This window comes from Gouania willdenowi, chromosome 7, assembly GCF_900634775.1.
Source record: "Gouania willdenowi chromosome 7, fGouWil2.1, whole genome shotgun sequence".
Classification (NCBI taxonomy): Eukaryota; Metazoa; Chordata; class Actinopteri; order Blenniiformes; family Gobiesocidae; genus Gouania; species Gouania willdenowi.
In genome coordinates, this window is record NC_041050.1 from 38565685 (window position 1) to 38584603 (window position 18919).

Here is an 18919-nt window from a genome sequence, read left to right on the forward strand (position 1 = left end):
ATTGTTTTGAATAGTTTATCAAGGGATTCTTTTGACAATGAAAAATAAAAGGAAAATATTACAGTATTTTCTAGTTTTTTTCCCAAAAAAAAAAAAAGGAATATTTTTCAGTCATCATTTGTCTACAGTCCCATTTTGTAAAATAAATTGTGAGTGAATCGTATCGTGAGTTGAGTGAATCGTTACATCCCTAATTTTAACTGTTTTTGCTGTAATTTGAGATTATTTAGATGTAGTTTAGTTTTATTGTGTCATAGTATGTTATTCAGTTGTGTTCTAACGTTGTGTCTAATGTTGTGGTCCTCGTGTCCAGTCTTCCTCTCAGGTTCTGGGTGAACGTGATCAAAAACCCTCAGTTTGTGTTTGACATTCATAAAAGCAGCATCACAGACGCCTGCCTGTCTGTAGTCGCTCAGACCTTCATGGACTCGTGTTCCACGTCAGAACATCGCCTCGGGAAAGACTCACCGTCCAACAAACTGCTCTACGCTAAGGACATCCCCAACTACAAAAGCTGGGTGGAACGGTAACACAACTACACACTACACACACACAGAGTGAAGTCACACACGTCACATTGTGTGTGTGTGTTCCTCAGGTACTACAGAGACATCTCTAAACTGCCCAGCATCAGCGACCAGGACATGGACGCTTACCTGGTGGAACAGTCTCGTCTCCACGGCAACGAGTTCAACACACTGAGCGCGCTCAGTGAGCTCTACTTCTACATCAACAAGTACAAGGAGGAGGTAGGTGTAGAGAAAAAGAAGGTTGTGGATTAGTTAGTGACTGTACTTCCTGTTGTTTGAAAACAACACACGGGTGTATTATTTCAACTGGTCGTCACTATAACTGGTGACTCAGTGACCAATAGAAACACAGCTCAGATGAAGCTACGCATTCATTCACAGTTTCTGCCACAACTGTCACGAGATAACATTGTGACCAGATGAGCTGTAACACCAACTCTACACGTTTAGCTCAGTGGTTCTCAATCTGTTCAGCCTGTGACCCCCAAAATAAAGGTTCCAAGGTTAATATTTACTGTTATCCAGGAAGTTTACTTTAACTAAGTAACTTTTTCACCTTAATAAATCCTTCTCGTAGTCACTGTGAGGGTAATTCAAGTGTTTATGGGATGATTGGGGGGTCTTTCATCCCCCCTGCTGTCTCTAGCCAGAAAACCGCACTTGCAACTTTCCTGCCTCCGACCCAGTGGCAAGACATACTGCTTTACAGCAGCCCAATAGATGCTAAGGCTAGATTATGACCAGCCCCGTGGCTGCACCTGGTTGGCTACAAATTCACTTTTCTGAAACTTATAGCATGGCAGAGCCAGCAAAAGAAAGGCAGAGAACATCTTTGTCTGAGGAACGGAGCAACTCCATGCAGTGACAGCTCAGCAGCAACACACAGCAACCATGTACCGTCGTCACAGCAACAGGCACACACACACTCACAACCCAGCGCTCCATCAGTCAGCACACACACAAATATCCATCCATCCATCTATCTATTTTCAGAGCTGATTTGTCAGCACACAAACAAACACACACATTTCCACACTCCCTTCCATATTACTCCCACATCATTCATTTATTTTACTTGTCTCTCTTTCTCATACTGTTCACACAGTCACATGGGACTATATGTGTGAAAGCACCCTTAGTGTAACTGAGCATGTAGCTGTGGGATGGGGCAGGCGGCGGGGGGTGTGGAGTGTTTACGACAGTGACATAACCAAAAGGAACCTTTAGGGGGAGCGCTAACCTCAAGTTACTTAGTTCTGCTTTAAAGATGGAAATCCTTGTTTTAATCAGAAATAAAATGGGTTCAAAGTGACCAAAAATGATGGTGGTGAACCAAAAACCACAGAAATTATTTAAAAGTTGCAAATTAGAGTGGACAAAAACAGAAAAACAGAAAAAGTGTCAATATTGGTACAATTCGTTTAAACTGGCAAATAATGGGCATGACAAATGGTGTATGTGGTTAAATTAACAAAAATAAGCATGAAATATGGTGAAAAGTTTATTGCCATATGTACACGTTAATGACAATAATGGGTCAAAATATGTGATATTAGGTGGAAAAGTGGTAGAAAGGGTTTATAAGTGCTGAAAATGTCTTGAAAGTGGAGAAAATGTGCAGAAAAGTGTCAGAAATAGGAATAAAAATGCATTAAAATATGGGAAGAAAAAGAGAAGAAAATAAGTTAAAATAAGAAAAAAAGGGCTCAAATTGTTCAGAAAAAAGTTTCCTGAAGGCAACATACAACTCCAAATGGGGTCCTGACCCCAAGATTGAGAACCCCTGGTTTAGGTGAACGAGTTCTTATTCGTCATGTTTCTTCTTCTGCAGATTCTCACGGCGTTGGATCGAGACGGTTACTGTCGCAAACACAAACTACGGCACAAACTGGAGCAAGCCATCAACCTGATGTCAGGGAGCAGCTGAGAGGGGGCGGGGCCAAGAGACTGATGGAGCAGAGGGGAGGTATTTGTTTTTGTACAGCGCTCAGCGACGGCCGGACTCCCAGAATCCCTCACTATTTATTTATGGATGTGGAGCCGTGCACTGGATTTAAACCACAACAACCTTCAGGATTTATTCTTTTGTTGAAGGAAAAACGGCATCGCTCAGATTCAGGAAAGATTGTTTGAAGCTTTAACGATTGAAAATGAAAGGGGGCGTGGCCTGGGCGGCGTCCACAGACGTTGAAGGTTTGGACAATCACAGCACACTGAGCCCACGCCGACCGACCCAACCTGTGTCTGACACACACACCTGAGCTTTGAATACATTCCAGAGCCGTCCGACACACACACACACACACACGCACTCGCACACAAACTCATTTTTCATGAATTTGTGATTAATGGGGACATTCAGGAGTTTTTCGAGTCTGGAGGATGATTGGAAAATGAAGGCGTCAAAAATGTCCCCATTTATTGTGAATGACTTTACAGAGTGTGTAGAAGTGTGTAAGGACCAACACTCTTCTTGAGGAGGCTTTACGATAAATGGGGACAGACCAAGATTTTAAAGTGTTTCCGTATTTTGTCACATTTGAAAAAGTCCTCAAATGTGATGAAAACACACACACACACACACACACACACACAGTTTTCAGGTAACATAAGGACTCCATGAATTAGACACATTTATCTCTTCAGATTTCAGCTAAAATGATTTTAAGGTCCTTATGGGGACTTTGTCAGTTTTCTGTGACTTGTGAGGACCGCAGTGTAACACACACCTTTCAGGTTTCAATGCTTAGCTTAACTTCACAGAAAGTATGTTGAAGTGTGTTAGATACACACTTTTTACATGATATTGTGATATGGGGACATTTAAAGTCCGAGTAAAGCAAATTCAGCCATTTTCTTCTACACATTAAAAAGGTCATAAATGTTTTCCTTAAAACATGTAAAAAGCCATTCAACCATTTATATTGTAAGTGTGAAGCAAGGATTCACAAACTGTTTCAAATTTCTGTGTTCAGGATTTAATGGACGGGTCAGAAAACATAGCCGCGTTACATAACAGAGCCATCATTAGCATAAACCCAACCCTGCTGCTGAAGCGTATAAATTAATTCAGCTAGCTAACCAGTCAGCTAACCAGGCATGACTCCTCCAGAGTAGTGATAATAACAGTGAAAACACACCTTTTATCTGGGATTGACGTCGTTTGGCGATGCGTCATGTGCTTCAATAACAAAACTGGCACTTTTAGTCCGTCTTGATTCTCTCTTTGACTCAATCCACTGCAGAAACAACTCTCGTATTGCTACGCAAAATGTTTAAACAAGGCACTGTTAAGTGGAAAAGGCAGTGACCAGGGCTGAGGTTTAGGCGGAGCAATCACAGCACTTACATTCTGCATCACCTCAATGTGCAGTCATGATTTTTGGGTGTCAGTGTCTGACTCTGATGGCTCGAACAGGTAAAGCTGGGTCTGTCCAATGACGCTGCTAGCGCTAGCTTCCATTGTTACTGTAGGTTACGTCATCCTACAGTACACGGAGGCAGCGTCGCCTTTCCGGCGTGTGGGCGTGGTTCCAGCACCTCTAACTGACACGCCCCCAGCGTCTCAGAGCAGAGAGAAGTGCTTGTTTTTCAATGATTTTGAGACCTAAATTTATATACTTGGCGATTTTTTTCATCTTTCAAATTTGGCTCAGTGGTCAATGACACGTTTCTGTGGTGTGACAAACTCATAACATAAATTTATTTCTGCTTTACATGGACTTTAAGAAATTTTTGGGATTAGATCATTTTTAGAAGCTGAGGAAGAAGGTCAAAAATGTCCTCATTTTATTCGTAGGTGTGTGAACATAAAGTGGTTCCTTAAATGTCATGAAAACAAACACACACACACACACACACACTCACACACACTGAGCGGAAATACTGTGCAGAACTGCAGTGCCATGGAAAGACCGGACCGGATCGCATCAGAGCCGGACTGGACTAGGACCAAACCAACTCCTGGAGAGCGATGGGTTCCTCTGAACGGAACCATGAACTCTGTCGTAAACAAAGACAATGAGGATAATAAAGTAATGAAAGTATAAAATGTAACAAAAAAAGAAAAATGTGTAATAAGAACTCTGTGGATTTCAACATGTGTATAAAGTCCGAGAACCGAGCGAGGAAGCGGAGAAGGAGGAAGAGGAGGAACCGTCCCCGAATCAAACTTAGCCATTTCATCAGAAACCTGCTTCAAATGTGACAGAGTTTTAAATGAAGCTTTATTTAAAAGAACGCACTAAAAACTTACAAACGAGATGTTTCAAATGTTTCTGTTGGGTTAGATAGCATTTACGGCTACGTTAGTTTGCTGTTGACACATGCTGTTTACACTGTTGTTTTGGTCATTAAGCCACGCCCACAGTGCATTTGTAAAATAACCAGACCTGAGGCTCCACCTACAAACAAAGGTTCTACATTAGCCACTAGAGGGCGATCTAAAGGAGGAATAAAAGCTTCAAATATTTCACCTTTGAAGCAGGTTTGAGTTTCATGGAAAGTTTTGGATAATGCAAATGTTGGTTAGCGCTCAAATTAGCTCGTGGTTTTCACCTCAGCGTCTTCGTTTCTCATCGAGCTTCAGAAAAGCTTTGCTTTATTTTTCTGTTTCAAGTTTGAGTTTTTGAATGTTTGGGGCCAAAAGAGACGATTCAGCAGCAGCAGGAGGGAGTGTGTGTGTGTGTGCGCGCGTGTGCCTGTGTTGTTAGTGTGTATGGGGGGGGGGGGGGGGGGTGTTCAGCGTGAAACCACAACCTAAACACAACAACTCACAAAGATGTGGTTTGTCCTGAAGCTTAATGTAAACTAACAAGAGTCTCACTGGGCTAAAGCAGATATGCTAACCTGAGCAGAGGTGCTGAGTCACAGTTTGCCAAATGAATGTGCACAAAATGTGAGTTGGACGAGTCCCCTAGTTAGAGAACAGCTCCTAAAGATGGTCCTGGACAAGCCCCCACAGGACGTGTGTGTGTGTGTGTGTGTGTGTGTGTGTGTGTGTGTGTGTGTGTGTGTGTGTGTGTGTGTGTGTGTGTGTGTGTGTGTGTGTGTGTGTGTGTGTGTGGAGGGGGGGAGGGGGGACACTCCTGGGAGGAGTTAACAAAGACAGAGTGGCTGAGTCTATTTCCTGGAACAATGAAACAAGTAATACTAGAAACAGTGTTTGATTGTTTTAGTGCATCTGACACACACACACACACACTCATATAGACTTGTGTGTGTGTGTGTAACATCCTCCAGCAGTGAGATGTTTATTGTCTTAATTTATTTTTTGCTGCAGGTTTAATTTATTGTGGGAGGTTTCACTGTTTTGCACACACACACACACACACATATAAAAAACATCTATTTCCTTGAACCCGAGCTCATTATTGTCCATATTTGTGTACTTTAATGAGAGATTCATATAAAACACTTTCAAAACTCTCATTAGTGTTAATAATGAATAAATAATAATGTAAAATTAATAGGAGTGTAAAGTTGACACTTATATGAAACATTCAGTAAAAAAATAGAAACCATGATGAAAAACATTATTTTAACCAATGAGATAGACTGATGCCCCGCCCCCTGATGGTTAAAGTGTAAATGAGCTCGAATTAAAGGTTTTATTATATCGTTATTGTACCATTAGTGTGTGTGTGTGTGTGTGTGTTTTCCTGGAACAAAGTTGTTTTTATTTTTTGTTAAGTGCTAAAAGAAAAAAGAACCACGTGTTTTGCCTTGATGCTCCAGGAAGTAGTCAGGGTCCATTGTTACTGCCATTGCCTTTTTTCTGATTGTTTCTATTTACAGTGTAATGATGATGATGATGATGATGAAGAGTCTTCATGTAATAGCCTGTGTCTGTTTTTCTATCATCACATCGCCTTCTGCTCAGTTTGTATATTTGTGTGATTTCACTAAAGTGTAAAAAAAAAACAACCACGACTGTTTTCCTTCTTTACACCAAACCAACAGAACACGTTCCCGTCAACCAAACATCTGTGCAGATTATCAATCTTTTTTTGTATTATTATTTTTTAAACAAAATCAAGCTTAAATTACATTCTGACACAAACTAAACTCTCCCCCACATGTTTATGGACAAAATCACACATTTACATGTTTTTCCACTGTTAAACAGTTAGCTAATGCTAATGTTAGCTTTAGCACGTGTAGCTAAGGACTGGAGGTCAAAAGTCTACTGTGATCTCAGTACTTTAGATTAAATTTACATTACTACTGTATCACTGCTTCATGTTAATGATGGTTTCCAACCTGTGGTCCCATGCATGTACATACAGCTGTGATGTTTTCCATGTGAAGCTGCTAATGTGTCATAGTGACCTTTACTCAATCCGCCCGGCAACAGCAGCTCCTACATTATTTATGATTGGGTGTGAGCGCGTCACATGACCTCTCATTTCTAATGAATGACTTCCTGTTTTACAGTGAGTCTAAATCTGCTCTTTGTTCATTTTTCACCTTTAGTTTCTTTCTCTGCCTTTATCCTCTAAGGCTGCTCCAGTTTAATCCTTTACACACACACACACACTGAGTCTAAAAGCACCAAAACCTCAAGAGACAAAACAGTTATCAGTATCTGGCAGAAGGTTCACACAGAGGAAGGGTGTGTGTGTGTGTGTGTGTGTGTGTGTGTGTGTGTGTGTGTGTGTGTGTGTGTGTGTGTGTGTGTGTGTGTGTGCGCGCGTGTGTCCTGTGCGCCCCCTGATGGCTGAACCTTGCAGCGCACCTCCTTTAGGACTTCCCAGTGATGACGTCATCAGTGCTGTTAGCTGACTGGACGTTCACACCTGTGTTCCCCCTCCCTTTGGAGGGCTGCAGGGACACGCCCCCTGTGCAGTGACACGCCCCGTCTGCAGGGACACGCCCCTCGGTTCCACAAAGAAACAATAATAAAGTTTCAAATACTCTAAAAACAGTGTCATTATCTCCACTAAGGAGATTCGTTTTTGTCTGTGTATATTTTCTTTTTATTTATTTGTGTGTAAATAATCTGACTCAATGACTAATGCACGGATTAGTCAGTGTGAGCGTGCTCTTCAATAATAATAATAGAAATAATAAACAATAATAATAATGATATACAATAATAATAATAGGTGCTCTATCCTACTGGAGACACGCGTGCAGCAGCATTAGCGCTTAGCATGTTAGCATCCCATCAGTAGGACACAACTATGTGCAGCCTGTAGCACTGATGAACTGGTTACCAGAGAGACAGTTGCTATGGAAACGCTTCTTCTCTGGGTGTACCCAAAGCCCACCAGGTGACATATGTCAGGCTGTCAGAGTAATAGTTCCATCTGTCGGTCATACTGAGACACTACAGGAAGCAGGAAATAAACTATAAAGAATGTCAAAATAAAGATCATGGCACGTGGGATGTGATTAGACTCCTCCTCTTTCGTCATCATCTGCACGTGCACTGTGGGTTTAGTGAAGTCAGGCTTTCTTAGTCTTTGCTTTGTTGATTTATTACTATTTCTACTTGATTTGTCACAATAGAGTTTAATAATACATAATAAAACCGTGTATTGAAATACATTTGAGATAAATTATAAAAAACAAAATACAATGACATATAGCTGGATTAAGTTGAATCATTGGAAGTGAATTTAACAATATCATTATCTAAAAACAAAATAGAAATACATTTATTCGATTAGAAATGAATGAAAATTAAATGAATTAGTAATTAAATAAATTGATAAAAGTAGCACAATCTGTATCACATTTAAATGTTTTAAACATTATTTATAGTGTTTTCCTTAAATGTATTTATTTTTTTAAATCCCCTCATTAATTTAAAACTTCATGATTAACTCTTTGTTTTGTACTACATCCTGTTTTCTTCTAAAGAGAAATAATAATAATAATAATAATAATAATAATAATAATAATAATAATAATAATACTAAATTCAACAGTTATGTTTAGAACGATGATAATATAGGATAAATGTTTTTATATAATAAAATATACCTTTAAAAAAATAATTTTGAGAAGTCTATAAAAAGATTTCTATTGGAGGATTCTCTGCTGAAAGACCGCCCATTTACGGCCTTTTAACCAATCATGTGTGAGGATGAGGTGGCACTGACAGACCCCGGAAGTGATATCATTCCCTGTGCTATGCTAACAGGAGCTAACAGTAGCTAACAGTGCGAACTCCAGCTCCTGCTGAGTGTTTACGGTTTTTTCCTCGTTAATCGCTTTATTTACTTTATTTATCTTGTTGAATTTGTTTGCAGTAAAGGCCTGAGGTGAGTCTGGAAACCGCAGCTCTTTGTAATCCTTGTGTAAATTGCGCTGTTTTGAGTGTTTTCAGAGAGTTTGTGTTAAATGTTGAGTTTAAATCACGTGCAGTCAGTAGGCGGTGACGGGCTCTGTCTAACAACTGGAAACTCTGTTTAATCTAGGTCACATTAAAAGAGTTAATGACGTGTCAGCAAGTAGACGGAGCCCAAAGAGGCTAGTTTTAGTGCAGAAATACAGGAAACTAAACCTGCCAACTAAAGAACTAGCTACCATGCTAACTAATAACTACCAGGAACACTGACCGATTATCACTTAAGTTATACTAACTAACGCTAACTAGTTAATTATACTGCTCGTCTACTGACTAATACTAGTAGTTAATCTAACTACCTTTAATACTGAAACACTAACCAACAGTGTACATCAGTTAAACTAACCCATTATAAGGTTACTAGTTAACTAGTAAAGGTGTGTGTGTGTGTGTGTGTGTGTGTGTGTGTGTGTGTGTGTGTGTGTGTGTGTGTGTGTGTAGCGATGAGTCTACAATGGACGGCTGTCGCTACGTTTCTCTACGTGGAAGTTTTTCTGGTTCTGCTGCTTTGCATCCCCTTCATCTCCCCTAAGAGGTAACACAGACACTCACACTCACTGACACACACATGATCAGCTGTTATCGGTGATTGGATGATCACATGCTGATCACTGATTCAAGTCCTAAAGAAATAATGAGTCATTCCACATCCCACACACTTCAGTCTGAAAAAAATATTAATCTTCCATTATGTCAGGAACTCCATCACATACAAAGGTAAATATGGTATAGTAATAAGCTCCACCTACTCTCAGAATATAGAAAAAGATCTGCTATACATTCTATCTGGTGGACATGTCAGCTCCTCTAAATAGTCACAAAGTCAGTGTGTGTTTGGGTCTGGAACATGTTTGGGCCTTCAGTAAACTACTTAGCATATGTCTCAGCTCCCTGTAATGTGATCAGCTTAGAGCTATGAACATAGACTGTTCACATCACTAATGATTAGTCACATACAGCGCCGTCATATGGGGGGAAAGGTGATGACAATTCTAAGGGCTCACACACAGTCCCCAGTAGTCTCTATAAATAAACATGCATAAACTTAACTACTATATATTCATACTAATTAATCCAAACTAAAACAAAGCAACAAAGTCACACAATATTTAAATTTTAATAATTTCAATAACCTCTTTGGCCATTTCTTAAAAAATGGTTTGGTCCACACTCCACGGTTCGCTCTTCCTCATGGGAATTAAGGAGAACAGGAGTAGGAGCAGCAAAGCAGGGACTTCCAACAATGTCTCTAAGAGTGGTGAGTGAAACTACCGAGGGCGGCTGAAACGATTAGCCTACTTGTTCAATCAAAGCTCTCAAGTCTCACGCATTTCAAACAGTTCACACGCTCACACCATGTATATCTCATTCAAATAAATTACTCTGATAATAGTGATGTCTGTCGCTCTGAGAGCCGGCTCTTTGACGTGAACAACGCGAGCCGGCTCCTGATCATTATGTGTTATAGCTTTCTAATAATTATAAAAACTAACGAACGTTTTTGCTTGCTATTACACCCCACATTAGTCTTTTAATAAAATTTGATATTCTATTATTTAACAATATAGGACAAAATTGATTTATGTAATGCGGGTCTAAAGCAGACATTGTAGGCTACTGGTGGCCCGGGGGCCACATTCAGCATTAGGTCTAATTTTATGCGGCCCCCAAAATACACATATACACAGTGTGACTGCAAAAATCATATATTTTACAGGAAAAATACACAAAAGGACAACAGCAATGCATACAATGCTTCACAACAAGTAAGTCAACAACAAACATGTACAGAATGAGAGAAAAACACACAAAATTGCTATAAAAACGTTTTGTTGTTTTCTGTATTAATGCTCAGATTTGGTTATTATTCTAAACGCTGATGAATGTTGATCATGTGACACTCTGATCAAACTCATTTTTATGGCCCTGCTGTGATAAAAGTTGCCTACCTCTGGTCTAAAGCATCAAAGTCATGAAGTAATTAGATAATAAACAGTATCACGTCTTTTACCTGCTTTCTGTGAAGTGTCTTGCGATAACGCGTGTTATGAATTGGTGCTATACAAATAAAGATTGATTGATCAGTGAAGTTATTTTGAGACGTAATGGCCTCTTTCAATAACGAAATAAAGAAAATGAAAAACAAGAATCAACAGAAGAAAGTTCATTTGTCGTTTTAAACATATTTGAGGTGTTTTTTTACTAATTTGTTTGACTCTCACATGATGTTTTTCTTCTCCTACAGAATCCATTACAATTACAGTTGAGTGGTTAATTGAAAATGTATTTGCAATCAGAAGTGTAATAATGTGTTGCAAATCAGAGAAATGGGAATAAGACAATTAATAATACATAAATTACATAATGATACTCGACTTGTTGAGGGGTTAATAGTAAACAAGAAAACAAATTGTGTGTATTACACAAGGCACCATCAAGAACACTGAAAAACTGAAAAATTAAGAAAAACATCATCATACAAAGTTGTAAAAAAAAAAAAAAAAAAGTGGCAATGAATGGGGTCGAGGGTCCCACAACGATATTCTTTCAGGGGGCCCAGAATTCCTAACAACTGCCCTGGTCACATATATGCATTGATTCTTGGGTGACACGCTCTGGTAATATGAACATATACTTTTCTTTTCTTTTTTTTTACTGTTTTCGTTGGCCCATAACAGCATGTGGGAATGTAAGAAAAATGATCATTTATAGTATAAATTTTACTCTTTATTGGAATTTTAAACATTTTTTCTTTATGACTTCATTTTTATTTTGGACCCAAACTTTAGGTTATTTTTAAAATCCTTTACATGAGGCCATTGTAGCTTAGCTCTGTGTTTAATATTAATTTATTGTTTATTAGTTTTTCACTAGTGACATGAAAAATACAAAAAACATTGCATCAGAAAAACATTTGTTCTACTGTGTTCCTGTTGTTGTTTACCTGTGGTGGTGGTGTTGAACCGTTTTTGTTGTTGCTTATCTGTTGATATTATTGTTTACCCGTGGTGGTGGTGGTGGTGTTGTTTACTTGTGTTGTTGATGTTTACCTGTGTTGTTGATGTTTACCTGTGTTGTTGATGTTTACCTGTTTATATTATTGTTGTTTACCTGTGTTGTTGATGTTTACCTGTGTTGTTGATGTTTACCTGTAATACTGTTGTTTACCTGTGATATTGTTGTTGTTTACCTGTTGATATTATTGTCTCAGGTGGAAGCAGATCTTTACGTCCCGTCTCATGCAGAGCATCGCTCTCTATGGAAACACCTCCTTCATGGTGGCCATCGCCATCCTGGTCTTCCTCCTCATTGGTGCGTGTCATCACATGACGCTGCATGTTTCCAGTGAAGCCCCGCCTCCTTTAACTATGCTGCTGCAGCAGCTTGTATCTAAGCACTATATAGATTGACGATTAGTCGACTAATCAGTTTATGTTTAACAAAATGAAACAATAAAGATGAAAAAAAGACTTTAATTAAAAAGTTTTAAAAAAAAAATCCATTAGAAGCAAAGACAAAAACATAAATCACTTTAAGTGTTAAAATCTCTGAAATGAAGAACCATAATAACCTAGTGTGTGATGGATGTAATGCCTTATATGGTGAGAGTAAGTAGCACAGATGCTAATGCTAGCATGGCAGAATCTACAGCCTCCAGCACCCTTTAAATGCTCCCATGGTGGGCGGGGCTTCACACATGATACAGGAAGTGTTTGTGTTTTAGTCTTAAGTGAAAATGATCCAAAGTGAGACAGAGCAGCCGTACTACTGCTGAGTTCACTGACGTTCACTGACGTTAACTGACATTTAATTTACTGACGTTTGCTGATATTTACGTTAAATATTATGTTATAGATGAGATATGTCTCACTCCTCAGTAAATGTACCTCACACAGATGATGAAAACACTTGGAGTGACGTAAACATTCACTGTCGTCACTGAACGTGTTCACTTCCTGTATGCTCCTCTGGCCCCGCCCCTCTGCCCTCAGACGCATTCCGTGAGGTGAGGAAGTACAGCGTGGATGAGAAGGTTGACCCCGCCTCTCATCCAACCGCCATCGAACACATCCACATGAAGCTGTTCAGAGCTCAGAGGAACGAGTACATCGCTGGGTTCGCCCTGCTGCTCTGTCTGTAAGACACACACACTGTAACACACTAAGCTATACACACACACACACACCGTAACACACTAAGAGACACACATACACAGAGAGACACACACACTGTAACACACTAAGATATACACACACAGAGAGACTGACACACACACTGACAGACACACAGACATGCATACTTCAGTGTGTGACGTACATCTATGTGGTATCTCTGAGGTTGTGAGACTGATCGGGTTTCTAAGTGAGACACACACACACAGGAAGCTGAAATGTCTTCAGTGTGTCCTCATAGTCTATGTTTGGCGCTGACTGTCCCACAATGCATCAGTGCTATCACATGGTGATTAAGTCAGTGTGTGTGTACAAACGGCAACTGTTCACGTACACACACGCACGCACCAATTAGTATTTACTGCGAAAATTTATTTCCCACTGATTCCTATTTACTCTCTGTCTGTCTGTGTCGTGTGTGTGTGTGTGTATGTGTGTGTGTGTGTGTGTAGCCTCCTGAGGCGTCTAGCCACCCTCCTCTCTCAGCAGGCGTCTCTGATGGCGTCCAACGAAGCCTTTAAGAAACAAGCAGAGGGAGCGAGTTCAGCTGCTAAAAGATATATGGAGGACAATGAGCTGCTGCAGGAGGTACACACACACACACACACACACACACACACAGAGGGACAATCTCACACAGTAACACACACACGTGTAGTGCACACTTTGACCAGCAGAGTGCAGCACTGAATTACTGATCATTTCCACTGTGTGTTAAATCAGTAACATTGATTAATCTCCCATTATCTAACCATGTGTTCAGTCCAGGGTGGGTCCTCTATTAGTCACTGTTACTGTTATATTCATTTCCTCATTTTGTCCATCTAACGTCCTTTTTGTACAGGTTAAATTCACTCCTGTTTTTCTCTGTTCTCTCATCAATAATTTTTTCTCCTTTTTGGAAATAAACAGTGTCTCACTGTTTGCAGCTGGTACTGCACTTTAAGATACAAACCATCTGTGTTGTCCTGCTTGTTTAGTCCTGTTGTTGTTGCTTGTAAAGTTAACAAAATAAATAAAAATTAAAGCTGCCAGCAGCGTTGAACGGGTCCTCGCAACTACACGCATGTCGGGAAGTGGCTCACATTGAGGTGTGTTGTATGTCGGGGTGTCGCAGAAATGTTCGTGTTGAGACGTAGCTGACCATTTTCAAGGATTATGTCACAAACCTTCCTGTAATGTTCTGTGTAAATATGTCTATGATTTCCTTTTACCAATAGGTGGCACTATGACCATCAGTGACAGTTAAGTTAAACCATAACTCATTTTTTTGACATCACCACCTTCCGTGTGTGTGTCCGTCCAGAGGCTGCGTGACGCTGGTGTAGAGACTCCTCAGAGTGGAGAACCTGGACCTCAGGAGGAGAACAAGAGCCTCAAAGAGGACCTGAAGAACCTGAAGGAGGAGCTGGACGACTCTAAGAGAGGTAACACGCGCACACACACTGCCAAGTGATCCAGTGTGTTTGTTTGAATATGTTACGGTTTATTTTTTCAGACAAACTTTTTTCAGGAAATTGACTTTGATCTGCCAACTGTCAGTCTTCCTCATTGGCGTCTACTGATTGCTTTGATGTTGACTGTCGAAACATGTCAAAAGATCAAAATACATTTCCTGAAAAAAGTTGGTCTGAATAAATGAAACGTTAAAGGTAGGGTAGGTAATTTTCTCCACATACACTTGGTTGAAATTTTCTTAATGTCCTGACAGAAATTAAAATCTTGCTTCATTCCTTTGAAAAAGGAATGAAGAAAATCTGTCATCTTTAGCAGCTGTAAATCTGTAAAACAATCACGTCTCCCTGCTCATTCTCAACCCCTCTCATGCATGAGTCCACACTCAAAGCTTGTCACTGGTGACAGAGTTAAAACAAAGTTTTTAGTCATGTTTTTTAACATATATAATAAAGTTTAGTGTTTACTTATCGCTAAATGAGACAACGTAGTTTATACACGATACAAGTGATGAGCTGAGGTCTGCTATTGGAGCACCAGGGCTCGTGCATGTGAGTGAGGGGCGTGGCTTTAGAGGGAGCACAGAAGGGAGGGGGCGGGTAAAAGTGGATGCTACTTTTTAAATCATGCTAGCTTTTGAAAATAACCTACTCTGCCTTCAACAAATTATTTAAAAAAGAAAACAAAATAAAGTGTGCGTGTGTTTCCAGCTCTAAAAACGTCTGACTGCCAAGTTCAAGCCATCAAGAAACAATGTGAGAATCTGACTGTGGAATACGACCGATTGTTGGAGGAACACAGCAAACTGCTGGTAACACACACACACACCGTAACATACATTAACACACACACACACACAGTAACATACATTAACACACACGTGTTCTGCTGAGCTCTGATTTGTTGCATTGTGTCATGTGATCTTTTTCAGGCTTCCAGTGATAAAAAATCCGACTGAAGACCTGTTTTTTTGTTGCTCTGTCGTCGCTCACTGATGTTGTCACTGATGATGTCATGATGTTGCTAAGTTGTGATTGGATCTCCAGGATGTGGATTCTTCTTCTGAGGCTGCGATTGCAATGTGGGCTTCCTGTTCTTCTTTTTCTGTATTTAGACCAAAAGTGACTCCATTCCAAAATAAGTCTTTACTTTCCACTTGCTCTGCAGCATTTCCATCAGCCTCTGACTCTTATTTTGAAGAGTCTAAGTGGGAAGCCCGTGAGTCAGTGTTGGCATATATCCTGCTCTTATTTTGAAAGGCTACGGTTTTCAATGTGCTTTATTAAACAAGTTTGTTCAGCTTCAGTCTGTTTATTATTTGTGTTTATCACAAAGGAAGTAGTTCCCACAAACAGGAAGTGGTGCCCTATAGTGAGGTGAATGGTCTGTTTTGATGTTAATTGAAAGTATTTAGTGATAGTGCTGACGTGTGAAACTGTACAGTAACGTGACTGAGTGGTGTCGTGGATCTGGTGGTCACCTGACTGAAAATGATCCTCAGGCTAAACTTAGTGTTTGTTCTGCTCGCTGTGAGCTCACGTTTCACAGCAGGCGTTGCTGCACGTTCCTGACCTTCAGCTGCTGATGGAACTCAAACGTTTGGTTTCTCACTGGGAAAAACAAACGCATCAGCTGTTTATGGTTAACTCACATGGACCAGGACCAGGATGGACCTCAGGACACGACAATTAATCAACTCCAGTTCAAACTGGAAGTTTGAATGTGCTTCAATTGTTTTCAATGTGTGTTTGTAAATCAGACTCAGTGTTTAATCAGTCATTTATACATCTGGATCAATCAGATGTTGATCGGAAAGCTTCTGGTTCTCTTCCTGTGACCTTTGACCTTAGTCTGTCTCACACTGAAGAAGGAGCACAGTGTCCAACTCTTTATTCCCATCCTGAGCTTTTAATGTGAAGGACCAATCAGAAATGGCAGTTAATAAAGGCGTATTAAAGAGAAACTGATGATGGATCAATAACATGATCAGTGAAACCATTTAATCAAAGAGAACCAATGGTTCTAATAAAACACAGATATTAGATTCATGACTGAATAGGAGCTAATGTTAGCTTATATAGAAATAGTTAAGGCTACCATCAATTTTGAGGGGATGTAGAACAATCTGAATAAATGTTTAAACATATATTTACACACACAAGGATTAACACACACACACAGCCTCATAATGAAGATGACGAAAGTTGGAGCAGCGACAAGGAGTCGCCCCATTGTGATGTTCTAAAAGGCCTCAAAATGTATGGAAGCCCAAAAGAGCCATAATTAAATAAATAAAAACATTTTGATAAATAACAAATATATAATATGGCCATTAAATTGTTAAATAAGGTAATATTATGATGAAATACGTTTTATTATTCTTAAATATCTATTTCCACAATGGCCTTTTTATGTCGTTTTTCAACAGAATGACTTCGGTCTGTCAATCAAAGCTAGTGGGTTGGACCTCAGCTTGATCCTTTAAGATGAATTAGTTTTTCTGGACATCGGTCATGGCCGTTCTTTGACCGACACAGTGGTAGAAACGGGAATGAATATAAAAAAAGTATTATGTTTACAGTGCAGGTAGTAAACAAAGTACAGTTCTCCAACACAGCTGTTGTTTCTGAGCAGTTCCACTTTTATCTGAGGGTTTAACACCGGAGGAGGAGGAGCTACAATCAGCTCTGGAGAATAAGGACCGCCCCTGGGTCCCCCAACCACGGTTAAGAGATGAAAACAGTAAAGGTTTTAACAGGAGAATTACAACAATACTCGGTCCGTGAATGGATATTTGTCTGCTTTTGGCTTGCAGTTTTTTGGCGTCAAAAGTTGTCATAGCAACTACGGAAGAATGTACGTTGGAACGAAAAAACTACAGATCGTTTCCATAAACCGAATGGATGCTATGAAATTTAAAGGTACATTTCTCTCTAGAAATGTCATCAAAACATTTCTAAAGCCACAATCTGTCTTTAAATAAGGCAATTTGCTATTGAAATAAACGTGTCCGCCATGTTTTTCATTGCCTGTGGATGGAACACGGACCCTCAGCGTATAAAATAGACACCAAAGGGGTCCCACGTGTGTGAAACACTGACACTAAGGGGTCCTGATCTATGGTCAATATGAGACTGTGTTACTCTCACGTGTGATGCACTGCTGGCGCTCAGGCTTCTCAGCATTAGTGATAAAGCTCCACGAATCGAATTTGCAAGTGCTGCTGCTCATGTCTGTGTAAAGGATCAGCCAATCACTTCACTGGCTCCGCCTTATGTTCTTTGATTGACAGACAGAAGTCATTCTGCTGAAAAACGACATTATGAAAAAAAGGCCATTGTGGAAATAGATATTTATGAATAATAAAATGCATTTCATAATAATATTACCTTATTTAAGAATTTATTGGCCAAATTAACTTAGCCCAGTCTAAGTATGTGCATTATATTTTCAGTAGTATTTGGGGTCTACTGATGTTCCTAACTCAATTCTTTTTTCTTTTTTTTGAAATTTTTGAAAAAAAATAGGTGAATGTTAGATTTTTGTAATCTTTTTTGCCTTAGTGTATTCTAAGCCCATTTTAAGTATGTGCATTATATTTGTTGCAGTTTTTAGGGGCTATTGATGTTCTTAACTCAATTTTTTTTTTTTTTTTCGAAATTTTGAAAAAATATGCCTTACAAAAGCGTTACTTTCGATTTTGGGTGATTTTTTGATTTTCGTCATTTTATGTGCCCTAGTGCATGCCAAGCCGATTCTAAGTATGTGCATTATGTTTGCAAAAGTTTTGAGGTTCTATTGAGAGTCTTAACTCAATTTTTATTTTTTTTTAATTTTTGAAAAATATGCCTTACTAATGTCTTACCTTCGATTTTTGTTGATTTTTTATTTTTGTCATGTTTTGTGCCTTAGTGCATGCTAAGCCCATTTTAAGTATGTACATTATACTTGCAGTTGTTTTTAGGGTCTATTGATGTTCTTAACTCAATTTTTTTTTTTTTGGAAATTTTTTTAATTTTTGAAAAAATATGCCGTACTAAAGCCTTACTTTCGATTTTGGGTGAATTTTTGATTTTTGTATTTTTTTGTGCCTTAGTGCATGCCAAGCCCAGTCTAAGTATGTGCATTATATTTTCAGTAGTATTTGGGGTCTACTGATGTTCCGAACTCAATTCTTTTTTCTTTTTTTTGAAATTTTTGAAAAAATATAGGTGAATGTTTGATTTTTGTAATCTTTTTTGCCTTAGTGTATTCTAAGCCCATTTTAAGTATGTGCATTATATTTGCAATAGTTTTTAAGGTCTATTGATGTTCTTAACTCAATTTTTTTTTTTTTTTTTTTTTTTTTTTTTTTTTTAATTTTTGAAAAAATGTGCCTTACTAAAGCCTTACTTTCGATTTTGGGT

At 39.2% G+C, this 18919-nt stretch overlaps 2 protein-coding genes across 2 annotated transcripts in view; both read left to right on the plus strand.

Moving 5' to 3' along the window:
• The window catches only part of plxna3 (plexin A3), a 49447-nt gene extending 45075 nt beyond the window's left edge, over positions 1–4372 (plus strand). Inside the window, exons 35-37 of the mRNA XM_028452126.1 lie at positions 314–526; positions 599–749; positions 2362–4372. Of these exons, the coding sequence (XP_028307927.1) occupies positions 314–526; positions 599–749; positions 2362–2457 (460 nt within the window). The 3' untranslated portion in view covers positions 2458–4372. The remainder of the gene's footprint in view (positions 1–313; positions 527–598; positions 750–2361) is intronic.
• Positions 4373–8650: 4278 nt separating this feature from the next.
• Positions 8651–15818, plus strand: bcap31 (B cell receptor associated protein 31). Its single transcript, XM_028452204.1, has 8 exons — positions 8651–8800; positions 9328–9421; positions 12098–12198; positions 12879–13023; positions 13511–13646; positions 14365–14485; positions 15224–15324; positions 15445–15818. Exons 2-8 carry the CDS (start codon positions 9330–9332, stop codon positions 15469–15471), a joined length of 723 nt encoding a protein of 240 aa, XP_028308005.1. The 5' UTR covers positions 8651–8800; positions 9328–9329; the 3' UTR covers positions 15472–15818.
• Positions 15819–18919: the final 3101 nt, after the last annotated feature.